Here is a 26,954-nt window from a genome sequence, read left to right on the forward strand (position 1 = left end):
ATTGTGAAAATGTTGTCAATTATTCTCCCATTATTTATATTACAATTATTTTTTAATTACGCGTTGCCCTAAAGAATACATTATTTTGCTAATCAGATACAGTGTATCTATACATTATTGAATGGGACTCCACATGTATGCCCATTTTACCCACATAAAGTAAAATAGTATGTCAATCCATTCTGTTATATCTTTCATAACATAGTTGAGAATCATCTTTATAAACAGGTTTGATTAAAAACAAATCTCGAAACCTACAAATTGATTGGTGAATGATTGTTTTTTTTTTTTTTTTTTTGCCTTTACATGTCATTTTATTTTCCCGTTGACCAGTACAGTGTGGACATAGCATAACATAATTAATAAAATATATATATATCCTTTTTCTTATAATTTAAAACAATGAAATGATACTGACAATAAATACTAATTTCAAACAACTTTCATTGCCTGGACCTGAGGAGGATATCATTTATCGTTACTGTAGGCTACCACAATGGCCTTTAGATGGCGACACATGTCTCAATGGCTACACATTTCGGTCAACGGTTGACTATTGCAGAAATTCATTATAGAGTCATTTTTTTGTTGTATAATGGCATATTAAAACACGTTGTTTAAATAACCAGTTGTGTGGTTGAGGTTTTAGTTAGTGTGATTCTCAGTGTCTTTAAACGAGAGCTTAGCTTGCATCCTATTGTGACCACTTTCCTAGTATGGCGAAGGTTTAACTCATGAATAATAATATTATTGTTTTGACGTCGCTTTTAATCGTACCCATTGTTGAGACTCGGCTCTTGAATATTAATGATGTAGTTAGGACGCTTCTTCCAATAGCGAAAGCGCATCTCATGAATATTAATGACCAATCTTCACCATAGTACGAGATTCAGAATCGCGGTCGGGTAGTGGAAGAGCAAGCTTGGAGAGCTGCCGCTGGAAACAGCACGCACTTTTAAAACGGACCGCGTATCAATCACACGTCATTGGAATGGAAAAACCAACACGGGCGTCTTAAATTTGCGTTGGAAAGCTCAAAGAGCCCTATCCTTATCCGCCAGCCGGTGAGTAAATCGTTTTGTTTAGCCATATTTGACGATGTGCGCATCGCGCCTCATCGGGTATCCTGTGCAAATCCTTTCCATTCTGTGTAAAAGCTCTTCACCAAAGGAAAAATGCAGTAGATCTCGCGTTGGTAAATATATCAACATTAGTTACAATTCTATAATTGCAAAGAAAAAATGGAGTAACGTTATCGCGTAAAAAATATGTAATGTAGCCTAATGTAAAGTGCATTCATTTAAATTTTGACCCAGATTATTCCGTATGGCAAATGAATGAATGAATAATGCTTCATCTGAATGGCTATTTTAATACATAATCTATAATATACAAGTTTGTACAATTCATATAATCATCATTCATATATTTTATATTGAATTTTTATTTCTAAAATCTAGATTCTTATTTAGAATCCACCATTTATATGTAATTAAGGATGGGCAGGAACATACAAATTGCTCAAATTAATTTATTGCTTTTTTCCAACCTATTGGGTTAAGGTTTAGGTTTTAAATAGTACAGGCCTACAGTTTAATGCTTTTTAAAATATTGCTTATATTTTCAAAAAGGTTATTGATATTCTTACAGCTGCTATGTTACTTTTATACGGATGGTTGAATTGATGCCAGAGTGCAAGAAACCTGACCCAAGCAGTTGCAATTTCTAAGAAAAAACTTGATAACAAGGTATTTCTTTACACAGGGTGAGAAACAGAACAGGAGAATAAATAAACCAAGAAAATGGCAGAGAGGGGTACTTTATCCATAAGCACCAATCTATAGTTTTGGTGGAGGTTGAAACAACCCTAAACCCCATAAAGTTAGGATGATTAGAAGTATGATTTAATATATACATTTACCAATGACATTTATCACGCATGTTACCTCTGATATTGTTATTTGACTTCATGCAGTCACTCAAAATATTGAATTTTCCATTCCATCTGTTTGCAGCTCAAGGTCAGACATTAATAATTGCTAAATGTTTAACGCAGCCTCTGACTGACCTGCTGTAATAACTGAAATCTGTTTGCTTTAAAAAGCTGAAATTGACTTGAGTTCAGTGATACCAACTGAACTGGCCTGAGACAAACCCTCATATTTTGGGGCCCCCACAATATTTAATTTATCTCTGCAATTTAGGCCCTTGTTTTTATATAATGATCTTGTTTGCCTTCCCAACCAAAACAAAGGTGATGTTCAGTTCAATGTTCAGGTAACACTTTTTCATATAACAATATTTTTTGCAATTCCATTCAGTGACTCAAAATAGAAATAACACACTCTACCTTTACCTTTAAGCCCATAAATAGATTTTTTAAGAGTGTGGACATTTTTTAATATAACTCCGATTGTGTTTGTCTGAACGAAGAATGTACAGAAAAATACCGTATGGCCCTTCGTCCATATAATGGCAGTGAATAGTGACCAGCATTAAGCTAGTTTTTTAACGCCAAAGTCACATGATGCAACACTTGTTGTATATTCCATATGTTCTTCTGGGGTCGGAACTCTGTTGACAGATGTGAATACGATAACTTCTCGTTGTGTTGAACACAACGAATATATATATTATTATATATAATATATATATTCACCTCGATGGATGATGGATTGCATTTCTTGTCCTGTCTTTGTTAATTTTAACGGCCAAGGTTAGGATTTTTGTTAAATAATAATAATGTTGTTCACATCGTATACTTTTGCATATTTTTTATAAACCTTCATGCTGGTTGCTATTCACAGCCATTATATGAACAAGCACAAGTGGGATTTTTACAAAAAAAAAAATAATAATTCTCCTTTTGTGGTTCATAAAAGAAATATGGCATTAGAACAACACCAGGGTGAGTAATTTTTGAGCTCTTGTCTGTCTCTTAGAAAGTGCCAGTGCCCTTATGGAGGACAAGAGGAAGAAAAGGAGTCCCAAAGTGTCGCTTCCCCATCCCCCTCCTCCACCCATCAACCCTCGAAAGCTCACCGTTCTCCCGGCGAGCAAGAGCGCCACATTCTCATTGGGTCTACCCCATCCCCCCTCCCCCAAACCCAGGGGAAAGTGCAAGAGATCGGTGGGGGCAATGGGTCCATCTAAAGAAGCACTTGCCGTTCCTGTGGTTCCCCCTAAAAACACAAGGTTTGTGTGCATGTTCCCCTTAAAAAGGGGACATTTAAAAATTGTGCCACAAAATAGAGTCTAGTTGTGATTCTGGTTCTTTTTGTACTGATACAGACCTCACAGAGAGAAGCCCAGAGCTCCTCAGCCCGCCGGACCTAGCCGCGTGTCCCAGTCCTCCTCACCTCTCCAGCACTCATTCCTCACCGATGTCTCAGATGTGAGAGAGATGGAGGGAGGACTGCTTAACCTGCTCAACGACTTTCACTCTGGAAAACTGCAGGCTTTCGGTATGACACGTGTGTGCTAGGGTTTTATTCAGAAGCTTTAATAGTTTGGGCTGTAATTAGAAACGGTTGGCAGTTTTAATTGTTGGGAAATTTTTGAGGAATGCAAAGGTGTGTAAGGGTGGCACATTTACTCCACCTAATTCATCAGTGAGTTGGTAATAATAATAATAATAATACGATTTATTTATATAGTGCATTTCAAGGACTCAAGGACAAGCTACAATAATGCAATGGACAATGATAACAAACAAAACAACCTTTGGTAGATGAGATTAATACAGTAAAGGAGAATTATGTAGACGGGGCAGCATACAGCAGAATACAATTGGACAAAACAAAATGTAATACAACTTGAATGGTGACATTCAGAAAATAAGTGAGTTTTTGAGCATAGTTTTAAATTTAGAAATAGAAAATTCAACACAGTGATCGGGGGAGAGAGTTCAATTTATTTATTAGGATTTCGAATTTAATACGATATGCCAGTGAAGATCATACAAAATTGGGGTGATATGGGTCGAATGCTTGGTGTAGGTAAGTATTCTAGCAATAGAGTTTTGAATATATTGCAATCTGGAAATGGGGCTAGCAGATAGACCAATAAAAAGGGCTTTACAGTAATCAAGACGTGATGCTTGGATGACAGTTTCAGCGTCTTTGATACTGATGAAGGGACGGAGCTGGGCGATGCGACATAGATGAAAGAATGCTGATTCAGTGAGCCTGGAAAGAGAGAGAGAAGTTAAAGATTACACCAAGATTTTTAACAGTATTATATGGTTTGATATGAGAGCCAGCTATCTCAAAGGTGAAATTGATATGAATTTTGCTAGTGAGTGACGGAGGTCCAGTAAAAATAATCTCAGTTTTGTCCATCTTAAGTTTTAGAAAATTTGAATGGAGCCAAGCTTTTATTTTATGCCCACAAGCAGAGATTTAAAGATTTCATGCCCATAGGGCAGATGTACAGATGGTATATAATTGGATGTCAACAGCGTAAAAAAATTATAATTAAAACCATGCCGGTGGAAGATCTGACCAAGAAATATTATGGAAATTATGAATAATAATGGCCCGAGAACGGAGAGTAGGTGAACGAAAATCTTTTCCTGAAATGTAGAATTGTTTGTCAGAGAGATAAGATGAGAAATAAGAAAGAGCAGCACCACAAACACCACAAAGCCCTTAGTTGTGAAAAATAAGAAATCATTTATTTTGCCCAAGACATGTTGATACTGAGCAACGAAGAGCCAATCACAAGCAAAAAAAACAAAACAGAATAAAGAGATTTGCTTTACGACTCTAGTAAGGTAAAATCTTAGTTTCTATATCTATAACATGCTGTGTTTGCAGGTAAGGTGTGCTCCTTTGAGCAACTTGAACATGTGAGGGAGATGCAGGAACGTCTGGCCCGGCTCCATTTCAGTCTGGACAGTCATGTGGAAGAGCTGTCTGAAGACCAGAGAAAAAATGCTTCGGACCGCAATCTTGAACACCTGCTTTCTAACGTGAGACATTAATTCACCTCATTTTATCCTCCAACTTTTGTAGGGCTGCATGATTAATTGAAATTACAGAAATTGTGATATGGCTTTGTGTGATTATCAAGTGGGAACAAATGAAATGAAAACATGTGCTGCGTGTTTCAGAGTAAAGCGCAATGCTGAGCTCAAGATTCAATGCTTTCAGTAAATTCTGCTCCAAATTCTGCTCCATGTGATCTCAACCAAGCACAACTAACTTGGAATTTGTATTTTAAATTCTAATCACAATTTAATTTTTCCTCCAAATCGTGCAGCCCTTATTGTCTTATCCATTCATACCAATGCTTAAACCACAGACATTTATTCTGCTTTTAGATGCAAATGTATATTTGTACCTTACAGTAGACGCCCACATTAGTGGAATCTGGATTGACTGGATATGGAACACCAGTCTATTTGTTCTCTCTCAACTATTCAAGCACTTTGAGCGTCTCTTACACACAAATACTCAAGGACTGGACACAATAATACCCTGTATCTCAATACAGGCCTGTGGCTGAATCTTGTATTATTATCCAAGTCCGTGTGTCGCTCTCTGACTGAATTCTTTCATCAGCCTGTGAAGGGCTGGACAGTTACTATTGATAGTATTTCCCTTCTAGCTGTCAGCTCAGTGGTATGTGCTAGAGAGCCCAGAGTGTGTGTGTGAACTGTTTCATGATTGATGCTTCACTCAGTATAACAGAGTGTATTTGAATCTTATAAAAATCAGTTCAGGTTACTTTGTATCCCACTTTTTTTTCATTAAGCTTGTTTTAGGACTATTAAGACTTTTGCATTGTGACAATAATTTCATTAAGCACATCCCCTCCACAATGCTATATTTTACTTTATACATTTGTTTCAAATCCCCATTATTATATCAGCCGCATAATAAATACTACATCTACCATGATATATTTACAATTTAAATAATTGTCACGTAATTCGTAAAAAGGATTCGTTGTTTTCTGAAGCTTTCCTCCTGCTAAACTGATTCTGTCAGCTCAGCAATTGTAGTTCGGTCTTTTTAAAGCAGCAGCAAATTATATTGATTTTTTAAATGCATCTCTGTTTTGTCCCATATAGCTGGAAGAATTGAGCAGCTCCATGTATCCTTCCACTTTATAGTTTGTATGTGTTGTACATTGCAAGAATGATAAAATACAATGTTAATTAACTTTTAATCTTAATCAACTCTCTCTCTCTCTCTCTCTCTCTCAAGTAAAATATATTGTGAAAAAAAGGGTGTTTATCCAGATAAGGTTTGTGTTAGACTCAGTCACAGTGAAAGCTCTCAGTGTTCTGAGCTAAGCACTTAGTTTTAGCTTCAGTATAAGTGCAAGGATTGTGTTTCTCAAAACATTGTAGATCAGGTGTGTCCTAATGGAAGCCAAATAGGTACATGCATTAAATGTGCAGAGAGAATACTGGAGTCTGCATGTTTATATGTAATAGGACCTCCAGACCTTAGATGTACATTAGCAGTGCATATCTCCTTAATGCTGTTTAACCAGACAGAAACTCCACCTGGCAGAAAATCAAGACCTACCCAAGACCTCCAACACCTGAAGCAAGAAACCAAACCCCGCCGACCATCAAATCACTGTGCAGACCTAAGCCCAAGTTGCCATGGCTACAACTCAACTGCAAGTTAATGAGCGCCATCATCGTGATCCGTGACTAATGCAATAGTAAGTGACGGCAGCAGCATAAAAGCACATTCTCCATGTTAATGAAATTCAACGGCAAAAAAGGCACTACTTGCTTGTCTAAATATTTTATTATTGCATTTAACAATTCGTCCAATGATTTTAAACCTGAAAGCCATTTTTGTTAAAGTGTTTAAATTGGGATAAATAGTAACTCTAGGGTTTGAATGAGTTAATCACAGGTTCTTTCATCACTGCTAAAGGCTGACTACTTCGGAAACCTGAGATCTAGAATTATTATCAATCATGATAGCTGCAGTAAAGGAGAAAATTAACACTTGCATTACTCGTCAACGAGCACATACACAATGGATTTTCTTTTTGTTATCAGTCGGTGTTCTCTGGAATGATGTAGTAAATGGCTGTGGAGTAGCTATAAACTCACTCAGGACTGCTTGAGATCATTGATCTTAGTGCCTCTTCTCAGTCTCTAGATTACATTGATTGTTTTACCGGAAGGTCTTCATGGGACTCTCGAAATGATGGAATGGAGTCTTTTTGTAGATGTTTGTACATTAAAATTGAAGTAAAGGTTATTTCAAATAATGTTATATTCCATGTTTGTAAACTAGAGTTTTAAATATGTTGATAGGAACTATCATGATAGAAGTTGTTTGTAAAAGGAACTGATGGAAATGTGCAGGATTTGTATGTGTGTTATTGTATAAACTAAATTGAAAACATAATGGAATCAGGCATTTTCCATTGATTTCTTGGTAATTCTACAATTAGAGAGGAGTTGACTCAAGAACTGCTCCATTTTTTCATGGAGCACAATATTGTATTTGAAACCTGTAGATTTGTATAGTCTCTAGTCCAAAGCACAAAAGCAGTGCTGTAACATCTTGTGCTGTAAGATCTGCAGTGGATCAAAACTGCTGCAAAAAATGTTACATATCCATACAAACTTACTAACAACAACCCCTTATGAAAAGCCAGTCTTCTCGTTTCACTTATAAAACATCGGCACAACAAATCAACAAGTTCAGAGAAAAGTAAAAGAAACACCTGTTTGAATTGTATATATATATATTTCATAATGCAGTAACTTCATTTCACAGCTGACCTCCGCTATGCCTACCTCCAAATATTTCAATAGAGAATCAGTACTGTTGCAATTGAGGGGAAGTCTGTTTAAATTCATTCATGGCAGGAATCTGATCTTGCATCTGCACGTACAGGCTGTAATTGAAAGAATCATTGAAAAATGACATTTGTATTCTTTCTGAGAATTATTTATTAGTTATTTAAAAAAAAAAAGAAAATATCAGTGTCCTTTGCTTTTTGTCCATGTTTTTTGTTTATCTGTGCATATAAACTATTTTCTATTTGTGTGCTTAAGTAATAAAACTTAATGCAACAATTAACTCACTTTGACTTTTTGTGACTTATATTGCTCATGGGTAATCAGGTAATAGGTAGTGTAAGCAGTTTGATTCATTAAAATCAAATGAGAGCTGCAGTATTGTGTGACGCAGTTTGATTTTAGAGAAGGGTGGGATATTTTAATGTCAGAAGTTTAGAAGCATTAAATGTGACAAAATGACAACATTTGCTCAAATCAAAGTAGTTTTTTATGTTATCATTATGATCAATAATATAGAAAAAAAAAACATTTAAATTGGGGGGTTCAGTATTTTATACAATATATTAAAATGTATACAGTACCAGTCACATTTTTAACATTATTTCTCTTATGCTCATCAAGCCTGCATTTATTTGGTCAAAAAAAAAAGAAAACATTAATATTTTGAAATATTACTACAATTTGAAATAGTGGTTTTCTACTTTTATTTTTAAGAATATACACTACCGTTAAAAAGTTTGGGGTCAGTAATTTATTTTTATTTTTTTAAAGAAATTAATACTTTTATTCAGCAAGGATGCATTAAATTGATAAAAAGTGATCGTTAAGATTTATATCATTGGAAAAGATTTCTATTTTGTTTGATTTCTATAAAAGTTTGGGGTCAGTAATTTTTTTTCTTTCTTTTTTTAAAGAGAATTAATACTTAGGATGCATTAAATTGATAAAAAGTGATAGTTAAGATTTATATAGTGGGAAATGATGTATATTTTGAATAAATGCTGTTCTTTTTTAAACTTTTTATTCATAAATTAATCCTGAAAAAAGTTTCACAGGTTCCAAAAAATATCATGCAGCACAACTGTTTCCAAAATTGATAATAGTATCAAATCAGCATATTAGAATAATTTCTGAAGGATCATGTGACACTGAAAACTGGAGTGATGGTTGATGAAAATTAAGCTTTGCTTCACAGAAATAAAGTATATTTCAAATATATTAAAATAGAAATGTTAAATTGTAATAATATTTCACAATATTATTATTTCCTTCAGTATTTTTACAGTACAGTAACAAAAACATTAAGAAGAATTATGCATCCAAACTTTTGACCGGTTATGTATGTAAGTGCTGCACACCAGGAATTACCAAAACCTCTTCCAAACAGCGGGAGGCGGTCATGAGCTGAGATCCCGTCTGATCCTCGCGGTGTCTATTGGGGAAGAAATGCACAAACAAACAGCGGCGCTATGAACGAACAGACATGGATTCAGATATTAACTCAATTTCAGGTATTGTAAATGTTATTATTGTTATTTTGATTCAGTTTCTAACGTTGGTGTGCAAATATTTTATAAATAAATAAATAATTAGTTTAAACGTCTGTCTGATGAGTAACTAGGCAAGTTCATTTTTGTTTACACTAAGTTACAGTCGTTCATTCATATTCATTTCTTTATCTTAATTTTTGCAGCAGATCTCTTTTATTGTGAGGACCTGTTCTTTTCAATACATTAAAAGCTGTATAAGATAACAAAGAAAATGTGCTTTTGAATAGTAACTTTAAATGAACTTTTTAACAACAGAACTTCTGTAGATTGTGCTTTAAAAATAAACATGTGCAGAGGTTTAGTTGACCTCAGTTTAGTCCCAGTATCAGAAAAAGTAAAGCTAACATTGTGAATTGTGTTCTCCAGGCTCGATGTCGCGGTTATGTGATGAGACAAGGTCTACTTTTGGTTCAGGCTCAGTTTGAGGACATCGTGCGAGAGATTGATGGAGGATTGGATCACTTGCAGTGGAGAGGAAACATTATTCCCAAACCTCACTTTACTGACACTGTGAGCTTCTCTGTCATTACTCATTTCTCATAGTGTCTACTGCTGTTTAAAAACTACATTTTGGTCAGATGATGTCTTTTTGTTTGTGTAATTTAACCATCGAATGCATTTCATCTGTTGATTGATTAATTGAGTGATTCATGTATGTCAGTTAGTACCAATATTCATATTGAATAATAATAGATTTTAATGCATATAATGTAATCTATAGAAAAGCCTATTGCTGCAGTATGAACGCTCCAGGTTTCAGTGCCATGACCACCAGGATGACTCTGAGGGGGAACAGAAGATAGAAAATGAGGACAGTGAGAAAACTCTCCCTCAGTCTGATATCCAGGTACCAGAGAGAGATGAAGCTCCTGAAACAGCCAGCCGAGACACTTCCACGCCTGTGGAAGAGATAGGAGAGAATGTTGTCGGACAAAACCTGGTGGAGTATTCTTCTACAGTTTGCAATGCTGTGAATTCAGATGTTTGCCACAGCAGCTTACTTCAGACAGGTGAAATGAGAAGAGACTTTGGGGGAAAAAAAGAATACTAAGATTATTTAAAAAAATAAAACAGTTGGACTTCATGTTTTTGTTTTTGGCAGGAACAAGTTTGCATTCAGTTTTGAAAGACACTGCACACACTCCTGATTCCCTGAAGCAGCAGCGGAGCACTTTGGCCATGGAGCTGCTGTGGATCCAGCAAGCCATCAGTAGCAGAAAGAAAGTGAGAAAAGTTGATATTTGTTTTATTTATATATATATATATATATATATATATATATATATATATGCATCTGCTCTGCTCTTTTGCAGTATCTCACCCTTAAACAGAGAATGGATGTGTCACACTGATACTGGACCAGGTCTGAAGTGGACCAACATTTACAGCACATGTTTAAGAATTGTTGTAAATCATTTTTATTTATAAGTTTGTTTTGTCCATAAATGTGTCTGTGTCAAAGAAGAGATTGTATTTTTGTATGAATTACATTTCAGAAATAAATATAACTTGCACATATGAGATGGGATAGAGATTTTTTCCCTGTATCACAGTTAAGCCATTAATGTTTAATTCTGAAATCCTTGACCATCTGAATGGACCATTATGTCCATTATTCTCGGATAAAACAACTTCAGGGTACAAAATACATTAGACACAGTGGAGCTGTCCAGCGCTGATGCCAGATCATTGATGAAGATGTTGAATAGAGTCGGACTCAGACTGCAGCCCTGCCTCACTCCACGGCCCTGCTGGAAGAACGCGCTTCTGTGGTTCCTGATTTTCACTGCACTTTTGCTGTTGCTGTACAGAGATTTTATGATGTCAAATGTTTGTTAACGTTTGTTGTCAGAGTTTTAACATTTGTTTTCCATTAATGTTCACTGAGTTATCATAGCTATTTCTCTGTGTCATATTATATATATATATATATATATTTTTTTTTTTTTTTTTCACTGAGGAATGAAACGTGGTGTCATTGAGGACATGGTCATTATCTACAATATTTACATAATCAATTTCTCGCCCTGTTCTGGCGTTGAAGTCTCCACAGATGAGGACATTTCCTCTGGACTGGAAGTGTAAGATGTCAGCCTGTAGTGTTGGGAAGCTCTGCTCTTCGTAATAGGGAGAGTCGTGCGGTGGGATATAGATGGCACAGAGGTAAAGATTGGACTGTGGTATGACAGATTTAACTTCAAGACAAATAGATGATTTACCACTTTTAGCGATTTTAATCGAATGTTTTAAATAGTCTTTTTGCCATATAAGTTTTCCACCTGAGTCTCGGCCGCAATTTATTTTAGAATTTTTTGTTGAAGGAACCATAATTTCCTTATATCCTATTGGACAGTGTAACGCCTCATTACTACGACACCACGTCTCATGAAAGATACAGGTGTCCATATCTCTTACACTGCTGAGTAAGTCTTGGTCTGCAGTCTTATTACCAAAAGTAGAAGAGTGCAGACCTTGTACATTCCAACAACTGATTTTAAAAGATTTCATGGATGAGTTCTTCTGTAAAGTGTGTGTGCGTTATGCAGGTTATGTCCTCAGTCTGGAGCAGATGATGTTCAGCAGATGTCTTATTTCAGCCGCTGCAGGGTTCTGGGGTTGTTGAACGGCCGCAGCGTAGCTCTTGTGTTGTGATGGAGGTCCGGGGGTCGGTCTGTGCTCTGCTGGAGGACGAGGGCTTCTTGGTGGCTGAGAGCTTCTCTTGTTATTGGAGTTTCTGCTGTTTCTTGCTGTGTTTCCAAGTGCTGTGCTTTTCAGTACTCTGGCGAAGACTTTCACTCCTTGCTTATTGAGATGTACGTGGTCGTACATATGATGAGGCTGTATGTCTTTGTGATGGGCGAGATGAACATTAGGGATGAGTGCGCAGCTTCTGGAGAGTTCCACATTATTCCCGTGGATCACGTGGAACGGCATGTCGGAGCGTGGCAGCAGTATGGACAGAGTTATCCTGGCCCCTGGGAAACGCTGTGTGGCTCTGATCACCACCTCTCTCATCACAGGAGCCACACGGCTCTTCATGGCCCTTAAGTCATTTGTCCCTGTGTGGATTATTATGTGCTTGTAGTTTTCATGTGGGTTCCTCTCAGACAGGATCTGAAAAGCACTTCTTGTGTTTGGACACCATATTTTCTTGGTTCTCATGTTTGGTAACAGAAGTTTCTCACTGATGTATTTCCCATTGGAGTCAGTCAGGATAAGAGCGTGTGTTTCTCTCGGGTCCTGTGCAGCGGCGCTGTGGGTCTGGGATGCTGGGTCAGTCGAGCAGTGAGGCTGTTCTTCCACTGGTGTCTGTTCAGGTTGAGGATTTTCCATGTGCATCTCTGGACGAATCAAGGGTTTAGCAGAAGACTCTGTAGGTGCTGAAACAGAACTGAGTCTTTCTTTTAGGTTTGTGATGAGTTCATCTTTGGTGTGAAGAACTGACTTCAAGGCAGAGAAGTCCTCCTGCATTTCTTTTCTCACGTCTGCTAGTTGTCTTCCTAAAGTGGATTTTACTTCCCTCAGTTCATCTTTCGTTTGCTGAAGTTCTTTTGACATTTCTTCTCTGTCTCTCTGGAGATATTCAACTTCTTGTTTTAATTTCTTTGTCAATAGTCACTTGTTCCATGTTGAAGTCTTTCAGGTGGGACAGTATTAACTCTTTTATCTCCACAACTTCTACTTCCAGAGGTGAAAAATTGCCTCTCATTCTTGACATTGGAGATTAGATCGCAGTTGCTGAAGTCACTGTCGTCTTTTGGACTGATTTTCCAGGGGAGTCATCAATGTTTGGATTCTTGTCCACATCATCAGACAGTGCCAGCGTTTTTATTAGTTCAAAATCTTCAATGAAGACCTTGAGAGCAGACTCTGATCCCTGAATCATGACAGTGCCATTTTGATACAAGTTCAGGGTCAAAGATCTTGTTTCATCATTTTTGTCAGCGTCTTCAAATGCTAAGATCTGTCTGCCTTTACAGATGCCTCTTTTCTTGACAAAGGTGAGATGTTGACAGAAGGCAGTGTGCCATAAAGGGCTGTGTTCAGTGTAAAAGAGCAGGTTGTTCATGGCACTGTGGTCATGTAGATCAGCAAACAGTGTGTCAGGGCTCTCCTTCATCTGCTTGTGTCTGAGCATCAGCCTGGATGCCATCCTTGATTTAGAATATCAACAACCAACTGAAAATAACTGCCACTGTTTTGAATTGTTTTGTTTTCATCCCTCAGTGGAGATATAAAATAGGCAAAAATGAGTAAATAAGCCAAAAAATAAGCCAAAAAATGACTTTCACAGATCACTTTTTTATAATTCCAGTTTTGTCCAAAATGTCCAAAATATTTTTCTGTGCTGTTCTTTCAAACAAAAATCAAGAAAAAGTCCAAAGAGAGAAAAATAGCACTGTCTACTTAAAATATCTTTATCTCTCTTTTCCTGCAAGCTTTCTTATAGTTGTTGTTGTTGTTTGTTGCTTGATGTTATCCTTTCTAACCTGAATATGCTCCTCTGCAGAGGGTTATCCTGTGATCAGCTTCTCTTGAACTTTTCCTCAGATTCAGGTGTGACAGTGTAAAAAATAAAATAAATAACTGTCCAGATTCAACAAAACCTTTTAGATGTTGTCTAAATGTTGTTGTATGTTGATTCCTCTATTTTCTTTAGCTTTGTTGGCAAACAAATCTTATTTTTCTTGCAAATTATCTGGAGCTCAACTCTCTCTCTCTCTCTCTCTCTCTCTCTCTCTCTCTCTCTCTCTCTCTCTCTCTCTCTCTCTCTCTCTCTCTCTCTCTCTCTCTCTCTCTCTCTCTCTCTCTCTCCCCGTCTCTCTCTCTCTCCCTACCTCCCTCTCTCCCTCTCTCCCTCTCCGTATTGTTGTTACGGATTGTAAAGCCCCACAAAGGCCGCCGCCATAGTTAGTAATGCTACCATGACAACCAGGAAACACTTTAGTCTGTGTGCGAAAGGGAGGGCGTCAGGGTGAGGTGTTTGAGTCTCTCACACTCAGTACTTTGCTATTAGAAATAAACACAAAAAAGTAGCACAACTGGAAGTAACAGACCAGATGATATTTATCTCCAGGTGATCAACTGGATACTATAATTTTCCTTTGTAAGTATTTTTTGTGAGTGTGTGTGGATTTAAATAAGGATGTGAGTGCATCTCTTATCTGTATAGTGAATAAATTTGTGTGTTCTTAAGGTTGTGATCTGTGTGTAATTAAGGTTGGGATCTGTACATTTACAGTTGTGTTAATAAATGTAGTTTTACATTTTGATGGCATAAGTAAGGTGTCCTTTTTAGAGGGTTAATCTCTATTTGTGTTTATTTTATAGGTGTGTGTTAATGTGGCTCATTTAGGGTAATGGCATCCACTGGTGTCTCTAGTCACCTGCCTCCAGTCAAGAGTGTAAAGGTCTTCAGAAATGGAGACCCCTTCTTTACAGGTTGGAACAGGTTCTAAAACAATTGTCTGTATAATTGCAGTATGTCACCGTCAAAGCGTACTGTACTGTATATACTGGGCCTAAAACTAAGCTTTTGCCACACTTCTCAATGGCTGGTGAAATTTATAAATTTACCGGCCATAAATATTTTTTATATTTGTGACGTATTTCCTAGTGAAACGGAGGATAGAGGCCGGGGTTTTACTTTAGCTCACATCCTCTCCATCCCTCGCTCATAGAAAACTGACGGATGGGAGGGAGTAAGAATATTCAACCCAAGGTATCAAACTGAAGTCATCAGGGAGGGAAATGCTCAGATTTTGATTAAAGATTGCCACGACAAATTAAATTTTTTTTTCTGTTTTAACACTGGTTAATTGTTTACAACAAGACTAGTAATGTGCAATAACAAAGCGAAAAGGGCAAATTTTTATGTCATGATTTCTTGGTCCTTTTTTAGATAGATAGATCTAACTTTATTCAGGACTCAAAATGAAATGTCCATAGTGCAAAGAACATAGCAATAGTTAAAACAAAGCAATAAATAAATATAAAATACAAAATGCATTAACTTTCATTAGCAATATACAAACAGGTTTAATTTTTGTTTGACCTTAAAAATGCATAAAGACAGCTGCAGAAATATATTAGGATGTTGGCACTTTAACACCTGCACGGATCCAATATACTGATACTGTACACAATGTGTGGTTGTACATGTGCTTTCTTTACTTTCACTAAAAAAATTCAGATTGTGTTTACTAGGTTACTCACAGCGGCGGGCATTTTTTGTACATAATTTGTGCGAATATGTCCGTTCCAGTGCAAGAAGACGTAAAACCTATGCGTAAAACAGATCTTATTTCAGTATTTGCGCATGGTCTGGATGTGCACTTTGGTTGTGTGTGCACACTAAATTTCCCAAACAACGTGTGAGTTTATTTAAATTGGCAAGGCTTAAACTTTAGTGACTTTGGATTGTTAGAATTCATAAAAATGTTACCAGACAACTGGCAATGCACCATCTCAATTTATACACGCATTTGGCGTTTGGCGAGTGAGAGTTAATTTTAGCACCTGTGTATACAGTATTTCTGAAATAAAACTACATGTGTCATTTCATATGTGTCATACTCTATATATAGACTAAATATTAAATTGAATATATACAGTATATACTGTATATATTTCTGAAATGAGTCATTTCATATATGTGTGTATGTGTATGTCTTTTTTGATCAGGAAGGAGATTTGTGGTCAACCAGAGGCAAATCTCCAACATGGATGCATTTCTTAATGATATCACTCTCAGTATCGGAGCTCCATTGGCTATTCGAACACTCTATACGCCACGCTACGGCCACCGGGTCACGGACCTCACTGACCTACAGCAAGGGGCACAGTATGTGGCTGCAGGGTTTGAGCGCTTTAAGAAACTGGAGTAAGTGTGAATTCATTTAGAATGAGAATATTCTGAATTACACTGTCCTTTACATCAAGGGAACAATTTGATGTTGAGACTCAGTGGTTTCAGTGTTGGGACACCTCAGCCACATTTATCAAAGTATTAATTTAATAACATAACAAAACTTCAAACAAAAAGTCAGTGTTGTTAACTAAAACTAAAATTAAAAATTATTTTCAGTAATTGAAACAAAGCTGAAAAATGTAATGATATATACAGTAAGTATTTAATGAAAAGCTTAAAATTAAAAAAACCTAAACAAAAGTTTATGTTGCATAAATGTTGCAACTAACTGAAATAAATGTTAAATAAGTTGAGGTACTAAAATACAAAAAATATATACAAATTAATAACTAACTAAATAATTAATAAAACAAAAAGTATAAGTCATCATGTGGTGAAAATCAAGCTTTTAATGTTGTTTAAATGTCTGTGGTGTTTTTTTATGTGCTTTAAGACAAATGCAAATTCATGTGCAAATTCATAAGTAAACCAAAGTCTCAAAATCGCAGTTTGAAATCGCAGGTGGGTGTGAGTGGAAATGTTCATTGAACCGCATACTAAATGAGGCAAGGGTGTAGAGTTACATTCAACCTATTTTAAGGGATGAAAGCAAAAACTTTTCAATTTGTAATTTTGTAATTTGTAAACATCAAATATGAGTTTTTAAGGGATACAAAATATTGACTATACAGAGGGACTTTAAAACCAAAGTTAAGTTGAAAATATCTGAAAAAAATTCTAAATATTCAGAAATATTTTATGAGTTTGATCAATAAACTAGATTCCAGGCTTGACGTTATAAAAGGCTAAAACCTGCATAGTATTTGTCTTTTCTGTATGTGTTTAGTTATCTGAGTACAGGACAGAAGAAGGGTCCAATGTTCAGAGCTGTGGAACCAAATCAGGTACATCAATTGTGTACTTAATACTGATTTGTTGCTTTTTAAATCTTATTATTAAATCAAAATTTTTACAATATTCTAAAGTTGATATATGCAATTATGCATTAAAAATCACACCTGTTTGTCTGTGTACTGGCGTGTTATGTTGTGTTTGTGTTTTTTTTGTTTTGTTGCTGTGGATGTTTTGCTGAAGTGTGTCATAAAGAGGAGGAGTGGGAGAAAGCGGTGTTATTGTCCCTTCCAACAATAGAAGGCCAGGGGAGGCACGCTAGACTTATCAGATCAGAAAGCTTGTTAGGACATGTTTAAGAGCCTGACCCCTTAATGCTGCGCACAGAGCTGCTAAAACCACTGTTAATAATAGCCTTGAGAGCAGGGGACACTGACTCAGCATCAACATATTTGATAAACTGCTCATTAGACAGCGACGTACTTGCCAAATAAAGAAGTGGACATTAAATATTGATTTGCAGTTTTTGTTTTATGTGAGAACTAAAGGGTTAGATCACCCAAAAATGAATTGATGACTCACTCTCATGTCGTTTCAAGCCCGTAAGACTTCCGTTCATCTTCAGAACACAGTTTAAGATATTTTAGATTTAGTCTGAGAGCTTTCTGTCCCTCCATTGAAAATGTATGTACGGTATAATGTCCTTGTCCAGAAAGGAAATCATCAAAATAGTCCATGTGACACCAGTGGGTTAGAACGTTTTGAAGCATCGAAAATACATTTTGGTCCAAAAATAACCAAAACTACGACTTTATTCAGCATTGTATTGTCTTCCGGCTCTGTTGTGGGCCGTGAGATTTTACGTAGTGAAACTACGCAAAGCTTCTAGGTTGCACGTCACATGCTGATTATGTGTGTGACGCATGTGACGTACAACCTAGAAGCTTTGCGTAGTTTCAATACGTAAAATCTCGAGGCCCACAGAGAAGGAAATGAATAGTTGAATAAAGTTATTTTTGTTTGTTTTTTTGCGTACAAAATGTATTCTCGTCGCTTGATAAACTTAAGATTGAGCCACTGTAATCGCTCGGACTATTTTAACGATGTCTTTCATAACTTTTGGGCCGGCCAGTTTCGATCCCTTAAGAAGCCTATGGAGGAGTGATCCAGCTCACAGATTTAATCAAAAATCTTAATTTGTGTTTCGAAAATGAACGAAAGTCTTACGGGGTTGGAACAACATGAGGGTGAGTAATTACTGACAGAATTTTCATTTTTGGGTGAACTATCCCTTTAAGAGGATGCAATGTGATATGAGAGACATGAAGAGAGACTGTGTGGGAAATTAGTTTCCTGACAATAAGTTTAACAGTCACTATACAAAAAATATTGTTTGTATAGTATTCTTATCATAGACAAAATTATACATTTAATTGTCAATTAATAATAAGTTCTCTTTTTACAGGCGAAAGCACTTGTCAGGCCTAATGTGTCTGCAAAATGGAGGAAGGTCATCACTCTACCCTGCATCATACTGTGAGAACTCATTTTAGACATTTAAATGCACAAACCTAATGCTTTAACTCTGTTAAACCACTTTTTATCATGCTTTCAGAGAAATTCAAATGTAGTCTTCCTTTTCATATTCAGTGTATTTAGGAACGGGGACATCCTCAGTCCTGTCATGCGTCTGATCATTCCCAGACACATGCAGAAAAATCTAGAGCAGATCCTGAGCCTCATTTCGGAAAAAGCCATGCTTCGCACTGGAGCCGTGCGCAGGTGAAAATCTTGTTTTTTTTTAAAAATAAATCTTGTTTCTTGTATGTTTCAATAAGCGTTTGAAGCAAGTCCTCAGATTGTTTTGATTCCTGTTAATCATATCACTTTGTTGACCTCTCAGGCTCTGTACTCTGGAGGGCTACACAGTGACCTCCACAGAGGAGCTGGAGTCTGGGCAAAGCTATGTCGCTGTTGGAACAGAGAGGTTCAAGAAACTCCCATATGTGGAGATACTGCTAAACAAAGCAACAGGCAACAGCGCGGACAGGTGATGAGGGTGGATAATTGAGATTAACAACACTCAAATTTCTTTGCACATGCACTACTGAATAAAAAAAAAAAAATTTATATTATATTTTTAAAATGAGTCACTCATGCTCACCAAGGTTGCACTTATTTGATCAAAAGTTCAAGTATTATTACAATTTAAAATTTCTATTTTAATATATTTTAAAGTGTATGTTATTCCTGTGATGGGAAAGCTGCCATTACTCCAGTTTTCAGTGTTGCATGATTCTTCAGAAATCATTCTAATATAATATTTTGTGCTCAGGAAACATTTCTTATTATCAGTGTTGAAAACACCGGTACTGCTTAACATTTTTTTAAATTCTTTGACATAGAACGTTCAAAAGAACAGTGTTTCAAATAGAAATGCTTTGTAACATTATACATGTCTTTACTGACTATTTTGATAAATGAATGCATTCTTACTGAATAAAATATTATTTCTTTATTTTCAAAATTATGATTTTATTGATCGCATACATCTGACTTCAAATATATCATTTACAATGCATAAATGAAATCATGTTAAATAGGATCTATCTGTCTTCACTCTAGACATTACGCAGGAGACAGAGGATTACAGAGAAGAATTAAGGTACTATTTATACTTAATATACAGTGGAGTTAAAATAAATAAATCTTAAAAATATATATATATATTACAAATCATTATGAAATCATATAATAAATATATCAGACTACGTATGGAGCCCAGCTGTATATTTATTTTTAGTGTCAGAATAATAATACCTTTTCATAAGACAAATTGTTCTATTGAAGTTCGTTAATGTTCTCATATGACGATCCGACTCAGAGTAGGAAGATTTTTCCCCAGGACAGCCACAGTGACTCCACCCTCCTGAATTCACCCGAGGTAAAAACTAAATGCTCAGTTTTCTAATTCTCCCTTTCCCCTCCTCTGTTATGTGCTTTAAATTAGAGTGTCATCGTTCAACCGAACCCAAAATCATTGACCCACTATATTCTCTTGTGTAAATGCTGTCTGCTTTCAGAGGGAAGGCAGGCGTGTGAAGTCCACAGGAGATGAGCTGGAGCGAGAGAGCTCCCCTCAGCTGGTAAAGAGGAGAGGAAGGAGAGGAGAAAGAGAGGAGAACTCTGTTTTCTACGCCAGACCTGTGAGAGTTCGCAGACACTCAAACAGACCCCCACCTAAAGACACAACAGGTGAATGCTGAACAAGTAAATAAAATATACTTAAACGTAACTTTTTTGTTTATTAATCTGTTGCAGTCTCTCTTGTGTGATAGATGAGCACAGTGTGTTTAAGGCCCCTGAGAACAGTATGAGAGAGGAGGTTCGAGGTGCTGAAGAGGTCGCAGAGGATGAAAACACAACTGTAGAGCTTCCCATTGACCAGGTACACCTCTCCCCTCTTTTGTCCCATCTCATCTCATCTAGTCTTTTCTAAAATCATTATCATTTCAGAGAGAAGCAGATATTGTGGAGGACGAAGAGCCTCCTGAAAGAGATCCGTTTGACCCAGCCAGTATAAATCATGTGAGTGTGTGAAATGCACATGATAGTAATGACAAGTCAATCATTTAAACCTGTTTATTATTAAACACTATTTATTCCAATTAAGATGCATTTTGGTGAAATACACAGTCCATCAGCTGATCTTTCTAGTGAAATCAGAGAGATAGAGTTTGTAGTGTCCGAGAGGGAGGCATGGGACGACACGTCAGCTTTGCTGAGAGAAACAGGGGTACAGGTCCAGCAATGCAAATAAACATGACACTGTAAAGACACAGTGCATTGAACATGGAGGGATTACCTTATCACCTTAAGAGGGATTATTATATAATTTCATAAAATGATGCAGATTTTTTTGAGGATCATTTCTTTCATTTCATTCCTGTTTAGGAGTCAGACACACGGCATTTCAAATCATCATCATCATCACTCAGGGTCTCTGAACATTCCCCACGAAGTGAAGAAACACAGCAAGAACCAGTCAGTTTATGATTGTGAACAATATATTTAATGCATAATAATTTTTAAATGCATATGTAGTGTAGTGCCATCTCTAGTAACGGCCTGATATATTTAATTGCTTGTGGTAGCCAATAATGCATCATTTTTTTATAGTCTAATTTTGGATTATGTATTTAGTAACCAAACTCCATCGCACACCTGCAGGTGATAGGTGCGTCAGATAATAAGACCAGCTAGTCATTCAAGTAGATAAGGAACTCCCGCACACTATCATTACTTGCACTTTTTAATCAAGTTTATTCACACACAACGTTTCGGTCACACGACCTTCGTCAGGAGTATACAAAATGTTCTAAAACATCTCTTTTTAAATGTGTACATGACCACTCCACAGAACTCCATCTGTAAACAATTAAGCTCATTAGGAGTACATAATTAACCCCACATCACAGACAACTACAAATTGTAATAGATAACAAAATTAGTTAAAGTCACCCCGTAGACAAAAAAAAAAAAAAAAAAAAAAAAAAAAAAAAAAAAAAAAAAACAACACATGATTATCCAACAATATCAAGTTGTACTTCCAAACAATTGTAACAGTCGGGCTCCTTAGCCACTAAAACTCATAACAAATACATAATATATAAAAAAAAAAAAAAAAAAAAAAAAAAATAATTTACTATAACATTACATTAAACAATGCTTCGTCATTCATACCCTTAGGTGATAAAGTTTGAAGAGTGTAGATCCAGAACAACTCACGTCTCTGTAGAAGTAATTCTATGTCGCCCCCTCTAGGTGGCAAAGTCACTTTCTCAATCCCACAAAACCGCAAAGAAGTAACATCGTGATTCAAAGTCACAAAATGTGCGGCAACTGGATAGTTCATATCTTTTCTTCTGATCGAACTTTTATGTTCGCTAATTCTTTGTTTCAATTGTCGTGACGTTTTCCCCACATAGCCGATACCACACGGACAGCGAATCAAATAAACCACATGAGTGGAAACACAAGTGATCACAGATTTAATGCTATACTTTCTGCCAGTTCTAGGGTGACAGAAAAATGATGTTTTGAAAGTATTGTTACACTGGGCGCAATTACCACAACGATAGTTGCCTTTCTGTATAGGGCTTAGTAGGCACTGAGATGTACGAGGACTAGTACTCTGAAAGCGAGCATGTACTATGCTGTCTTTTAAATTCCTAGCCCGTTTGTATACAATCAAAGGAGGATGTTTAAAGATATCACTCAACTCCGGGTCAGATGACAGCAAATGCCAGTGTTTTTTAAAAATTGATTTAATCATAAAGGACTTAGGTGAATGTGTTGTAATACAGGAAAAAGAGTACTTTTTAGATTTTTTTGTCTTCTTTCTTAACAGTTCAGAGCGTGTCTTTTTAAAGGCTGTATCGAATGCTTCCTCAACCCAATCTAAAGGGTAACCTCTGCTCAAAAAATTATTTTTCATGATTTTCGATTTCTCTACAAAGTCGGAGTCAGAATGACAAATTCTCCTCAATCTGTAGAACTGACTCTTAGGCAGTCCTTTCTTCAGAAAAATAGGATGAAAACTGGTAGCGAGTAACAGTGTGTTACGATCAGTCTCTTTAGTAAACAGAGTAGTAATCAAACAACCTTCGTTCTTCTGTACCCACATATCAAGGAAGTGTACTTTAAAAGAATTGATTTCAGAGGTGAATTCCAAATCATCAACCAAGTTGTTCAAAAATGTAACAAATTCTCGAGCATCCTCATGGTCACCCAAAAAAATACAAAATATGTCGTCGATGTATCTGTACCATTTGATGATCTGTGAATGAAAAGGATTCTTCTCTGTATTAAATATATAGCTTTCTTCAAAAAAACCCATAAATAGATTGGCATAGTTAGGGGCAAAATGGGCTCAAATTTTGCCCCTAACTATGCCAATCTATTTATGGGTTTTTTTGAAGAAAGCTATATATTTAATACAGAGAAGAATCCTTTTCATTCACAGATCATCAAATGGTACAGATACATCGACGACATATTTTGTATTTTTTTGGGTGACCATGAGGATGCTCGAGAATTTGTTACATTTTTGAACAACTTGGTTGATGATTTGGAATTCACCTCTGAAATCAATTCTTTTAAAGTACACTTCCTTGATATGTGGGTACAGAAGAACGAAGGTTGTTTGATTACTACTCTGTTTACTAAAGAGACTGATCGTAACACACTGTTACTCGCTACCAGTTTTCATCCTATTTTTCTGAAGAAAGGACTGCCTAAGAGTCAGTTCTACAGATTGAGGAGAATTTGTCATTCTGACTCCGACTTTGTAGAGAAATCGAAAATCATGAAAAATAATTTTTTGAGCAGAGGTTACCCTTTAGATTGGGTTGAGGAAGCATTCGATACAGCCTTTAAAAAGACACGCTCTGAACTGTTAAGAAAGAAGACAAAAAAATCTAAAAAGTACTCTTTTTCCTGTATTACAACACATTCACCTAAGTCCTTTATGATTAAATCAATTTTTAAAAAACACTGGCATTTGCTGTCATCTGACCCGGAGTTGAGTGATATCTTTAAACATCCTCCTTTGATTGTATACAAACGGGCTAGGAATTTAAAAGACAGCATAGTACATGCTCGCTTTCAGAGTACTAGTCCTCGTACATCTCAGTGCCTACTAAGCCCTATACAGAAAGGCAACTATCGTTGTGGTAATTGCGCCCAGTGTAACAATACTTTCAAAACATCATTTTTCTGTCACCCTAGAACTGGCAGAAAGTATAGCATTAAATCTGTGATCACTTGTGTTTCCACTCATGTGGTTTATTTGATTCGCTGTCCGTGTGGTATCGGCTATGTGGGGAAAACGTCACGACAATTGAAACAAAGAATTAGCGAACATAAAAGTTCGATCAGAAGAAAAGATATGAACTATCCAGTTGCCGCACATTTTGTGACTTTGAATCACGATGTTACTTCTTTGCGGTTTTGTGGGATTGAGAAAGTGACTTTGCCACCTAGAGGGGGCGACATAGAATTACTTCTACAGAGACGTGAGTTGTTCTGGATCTACACTCTTCAAACTTTATCACCTAAGGGTATGAATGACGAAGCATTGTTTAATGTAATGTTATAGTAAATTATTATTTTTTTTTTTTTTATATATTATGTATTTGTTATGAGTTTTAGTGGCTAAGGAGCCCGACTGTTACAATTGTTTGGAAGTACAACTTGATATTGTTGGATAATCATGTGTTGTTTTTTTTTTTTTTTTTTTTTTTTTGTCTACGGGGTGACTTTAACTAATTTTGTTATCTATTACAATTTGTAGTTGTCTGTGATGTGGGGTTAATTATGTACTCCTAATGAGCTTAATTGTTTACAGATGGAGTTCTGTGGATTATGTATTTAGAAATTATTTGTAAACATGAATCATTTAAATACCTTGTCTTGCTCTCTTTGTGTATGTATCAGACTTTGGGTTCCTATGAGGAACCGACTGACAGGGATGCTGAGCGCCCTCCCCAGGCTGAAGATGATGCTGGAAAAAGAGACACACCTTCCCAATCCACACACATGCTCTGAACATGGAGATCGTGAAAAATGGCATTTGAAAAAAATGTAACAGTGTCCTCAAAATGTAGAGATTCACTGAAAAATATGCTTTTTATTTCTTATGTTTAACAAAATATGACCTCTGAAAATAAAATACATTTAAAATAAATGTATGTAAACACTGGCCACATCCACATTATTAGTACAAATCCATATAAGCTTCTGATAATAAAACAATATGTACAAGTATTTTGTAAAATCCACATATGCTTAAAAGTTTCCACAGTTGTAATTAAAGTGCAAAACATTTGGATTTTCACCAACAGTTCAAGTAAAGATATTAAGTTATACATTTTTCAGTTTTCAGATATACAGTTTTCTCCAGGTAAAGGTATGGTATATACAGGGAAAAAAAAGCAGCACAGATATTGTGTCAGTTTTCAATGAGGTGAATATGTTTGGCAACATGGCTGGAGCCGACCGATCTCCTCATTCACCTTCCAGGCCAGTGGCATCATGTTTTAGTGGTCACTTGTGTTACGGAGCCCTGTGCCGTCCGTCTCAGAGACAGAACTCAGGATGCACAAAGTCACTCCAGACATGATGAGTAACATTCCCAGCAGAGCTCCTACGTGAGAAGAGAGACAGAGAGTGAAATATCTGTGTGGCAGAGTAAATGATGTTATTAAAGATACTTCAATACCATACCCTTTCCTCCAAAATCTTCTCCAAGCAATTTACCCATTAGTAATGTGAACAGAAATGTGAGGGAATTCACCATGGGAACGGCCAGAGATAGATCTACAAAACAAACAGGCAGCACTTAAAATCTCAACACTAACGTCACAATAATATTCTCTCATCATGATTGAGAATCATATAAACTGAAGAAATGGTAAGAGTATGCTATTCCTAACATAAGTTGCCAATACCTAGAAATTTCTCACCTGTAGAAGCGAGAGTGAAATAGAAAACTACTGATCCACTTTGGTTTAACAAGAATGGCACCAGATACTATAAAATACATAATATATATAAATTATATAAAATATACAAAAATTCTGGTACAGACTACATGCATAAAATAATTACACACCTTGAGATTAAGAAAAAGGAATTTGATCTCGGCCAAAAACTGGAGGAGTTTGTTGTCCCTCTGAACTCCTTCAATGCCCTCTGAGCCTTTTTTCAGGAAGGGGTTTGTTCCTCCCCACAAGATCGCGACCAACAACAGACAAAACACTTCACCTGGAGAGAACGTAAATGAACAATTCAACCCATTTATTATTATTATTATTATTATTATTATTATTATTATTTAAACAATACGAATAGTGATTCCATATAAATACGCAGACACACTTGTGGAAGACGCATTTTTTGCTAAATTCGGAAACGCATACGCCATTGAAAGAGACGGTAAACGTAGAGTTACTAGTATACAGTTCCGAATTCAGCTCTAAACCTTTGTAAGCATAGTCACCTGCTGACACCATTATATTCTTCAAGCAAATGAAACCATAGAATCGTAGAAACTGGTCTGGCGCTGCACTTTCAACTTCTTCTTGTATGATTTCATGGATTCTTTATAATCCAAGTTTTGGTATTTTACCGCCACCAACTGGACTGGAGTGTGAAGCACCAATGGAAGGAAAAAAACATAGGGAAAAACAAAACAATCACGAGGAAAGAAAAATAATTCAATTTGTGCCATGGATATGTCATTTAAATACTAATTTACAATTCGGTATTTTGAGATAACTAAGTACATTCTCTGGTATGAATTGGCTTTATGCACAGCTGCACTACTTCCTGAACGCCAGCTCCCTTGTCTATGTTGTTTCCTGTCTGCCATTATTGGCCAAGCTTGATTAATTCAGGTGTGTCTGATTATTGTTGCAGTGACTACTGAGGTCAGGCACACCTGAACTAATCAATTTGTCCAATAATGGCAGACAGGAAACAAAGGAGCTGGCTTAAGTTCAGGAAGTAGTGCAGCTGTGCATAAAGCCAATTGTGAGCTGTTCTATTTTTTCTATTTGCACCTGTTTTTTTATTATTTGTTTTAAACCAGGTGTGTATATATATATATATATATATATATATATATATATATATATATATATATAATTTCAGGGTTTTGTTCTACAATATCTTGCCTGGTCAAACATTAAATAAAACTAATAAAAGTAACTAATTAAAGTAAACTAATAATAATAAAACAAGCTAATCAATGTCTTCAGGCTTACTAATGCTGCTGCATGTGTACTAATAATTC

General features: G+C 36.2%; 4 protein-coding genes across 7 annotated transcripts; 3 read left to right on the forward strand and 1 right to left on the reverse strand.

Moving 5' to 3' along the window:
• Positions 1-906: 906 nt before the first annotated feature.
• ccdc28b (coiled-coil domain containing 28B) lies at positions 907-7,149 on the forward strand. 2 transcript variants are annotated; one of them, XM_039672750.2, is made up of 6 exons: positions 907-1,064; positions 2,943-3,195; positions 3,292-3,464; positions 4,818-4,972; positions 6,077-6,099; positions 6,505-7,149. In XM_039672750.2, the coding sequence occupies exons 2-6, from the start codon at positions 2,960-2,962 to the stop codon at positions 6,557-6,559; spliced, it is 642 nt and encodes a 213-aa protein (XP_039528684.1). In that variant the 5' UTR covers positions 907-1,064; positions 2,943-2,959; the 3' UTR covers positions 6,560-7,149. The 2 variants fall into 2 exon arrangements, with proteins under 2 accessions (XP_039528684.1, XP_088973269.1); XM_089117143.1 differs by lacking the exon at positions 907-1,064 and adding an exon at positions 1,684-1,748.
• A 2,013-nt stretch (positions 7,150-9,162) lies between these two features.
• Positions 9,163-10,857, forward strand: iqcc (IQ motif containing C). The gene is made up of 5 exons (XM_039672527.2): positions 9,163-9,297; positions 9,703-9,846; positions 10,058-10,346; positions 10,439-10,560; positions 10,650-10,857. Exons 1-5 carry the CDS (start codon positions 9,256-9,258, stop codon positions 10,686-10,688), a joined length of 636 nt encoding a protein of 211 aa, XP_039528461.2. The 5' UTR covers positions 9,163-9,255; the 3' UTR covers positions 10,689-10,857.
• Positions 10,858-14,295: 3,438 nt separating this feature from the next.
• On the forward strand, positions 14,296-24,987 carry dcdc2b (doublecortin domain containing 2B). Of its 3 annotated transcripts, none has more exons than XM_039672792.2 (14): positions 14,296-14,443; positions 14,668-14,778; positions 16,021-16,219; positions 17,094-17,151; positions 18,564-18,634; positions 18,749-18,880; positions 19,002-19,148; positions 19,724-19,763; positions 19,983-20,042; positions 20,182-20,353; positions 20,437-20,546; positions 20,615-20,686; positions 21,053-21,142; positions 24,596-24,987. In XM_039672792.2, the coding sequence occupies exons 2-14, from the start codon at positions 14,697-14,699 to the stop codon at positions 24,704-24,706; spliced, it is 1,344 nt and encodes a 447-aa protein (XP_039528726.2). In that variant the 5' UTR covers positions 14,296-14,443; positions 14,668-14,696; the 3' UTR covers positions 24,707-24,987. The 3 variants fall into 3 exon arrangements, with proteins under 3 accessions (XP_039528726.2, XP_039528727.2, XP_039528728.2); XM_039672793.2 differs by having other exon boundaries at positions 20,004-20,042; XM_039672794.2 differs by lacking the exon at positions 21,053-21,142 and having other exon boundaries at positions 24,596-24,860.
• Positions 24,761-26,464, reverse strand: tmem234 (transmembrane protein 234). Its single transcript, XM_039672797.2, has 5 exons — positions 26,160-26,464; positions 25,773-25,924; positions 25,624-25,690; positions 25,385-25,477; positions 24,761-25,304 (listed from the first exon to the last, which is right to left on the reverse strand). Exons 1-5 carry the CDS (start codon positions 26,170-26,172, stop codon positions 25,198-25,200), a joined length of 432 nt encoding a protein of 143 aa, XP_039528731.1. The 5' UTR covers positions 26,173-26,464; the 3' UTR covers positions 24,761-25,197.
• Positions 26,465-26,954: the final 490 nt, after the last annotated feature.

Source organism: Pimephales promelas, chromosome 11 (genome assembly GCF_988280905.1).
Source record: "Pimephales promelas chromosome 11, fPimPro1.hap1.1, whole genome shotgun sequence".
NCBI lineage: Eukaryota > Metazoa > Chordata > Actinopteri > Cypriniformes > Leuciscidae > Pimephales > Pimephales promelas.

Bases quoted from the DNA above. Each gene is read 5' to 3' on its own strand.
- ccdc28b (XM_039672750.2), top strand. From the start codon at position 2,960: ATGGAGGACAAGAGGAAGAAAAGGAGTCCCAAAGTGTCGCTTCCCCAT. The intron at 3,196-3,291 runs GTTTGTGTGCAT...GTACTGATACAG, and splicing joins GTTCCCCCTAAAAACACAAG to ACCTCACAGAGAGAAGCCCA. The intron at 3,465-4,817 runs GTATGACACGTG...CTGTGTTTGCAG, and splicing joins TGGAAAACTGCAGGCTTTCG to GTAAGGTGTGCTCCTTTGAG.
- iqcc (XM_039672527.2), top strand. From the start codon at position 9,256: ATGAACGAACAGACATGGATTCAGATATTAACTCAATTTCAG. The intron at 9,298-9,702 runs GTATTGTAAATG...TGTGTTCTCCAG, and splicing joins AGATATTAACTCAATTTCAG to GCTCGATGTCGCGGTTATGT. The intron at 9,847-10,057 runs GTGAGCTTCTCT...TGTAATCTATAG, and splicing joins AACCTCACTTTACTGACACT to AAAAGCCTATTGCTGCAGTA.
- dcdc2b (XM_039672792.2), top strand. From the start codon at position 14,697: ATGGCATCCACTGGTGTCTCTAGTCACCTGCCTCCAGTCAAGAGTGTA. The intron at 18,881-19,001 runs GTGAAAATCTTG...TTGACCTCTCAG, and splicing joins CGCACTGGAGCCGTGCGCAG to GCTCTGTACTCTGGAGGGCT. The intron at 20,043-20,181 runs GTAAAAACTAAA...GTCTGCTTTCAG, and splicing joins CCCTCCTGAATTCACCCGAG to AGGGAAGGCAGGCGTGTGAA.
- tmem234 (XM_039672797.2), bottom strand. The intron at 25,478-25,623 runs GTGAGAAATTTC...TTTGTTTTGTAG, and splicing joins TTTCACTCTCGCTTCTACAG to ATCTATCTCTGGCCGTTCCC. The intron at 25,305-25,384 runs GTATGGTATTGA...CTTCTCACGTAG, and splicing joins AGAAGATTTTGGAGGAAAGG to GAGCTCTGCTGGGAATGTTA.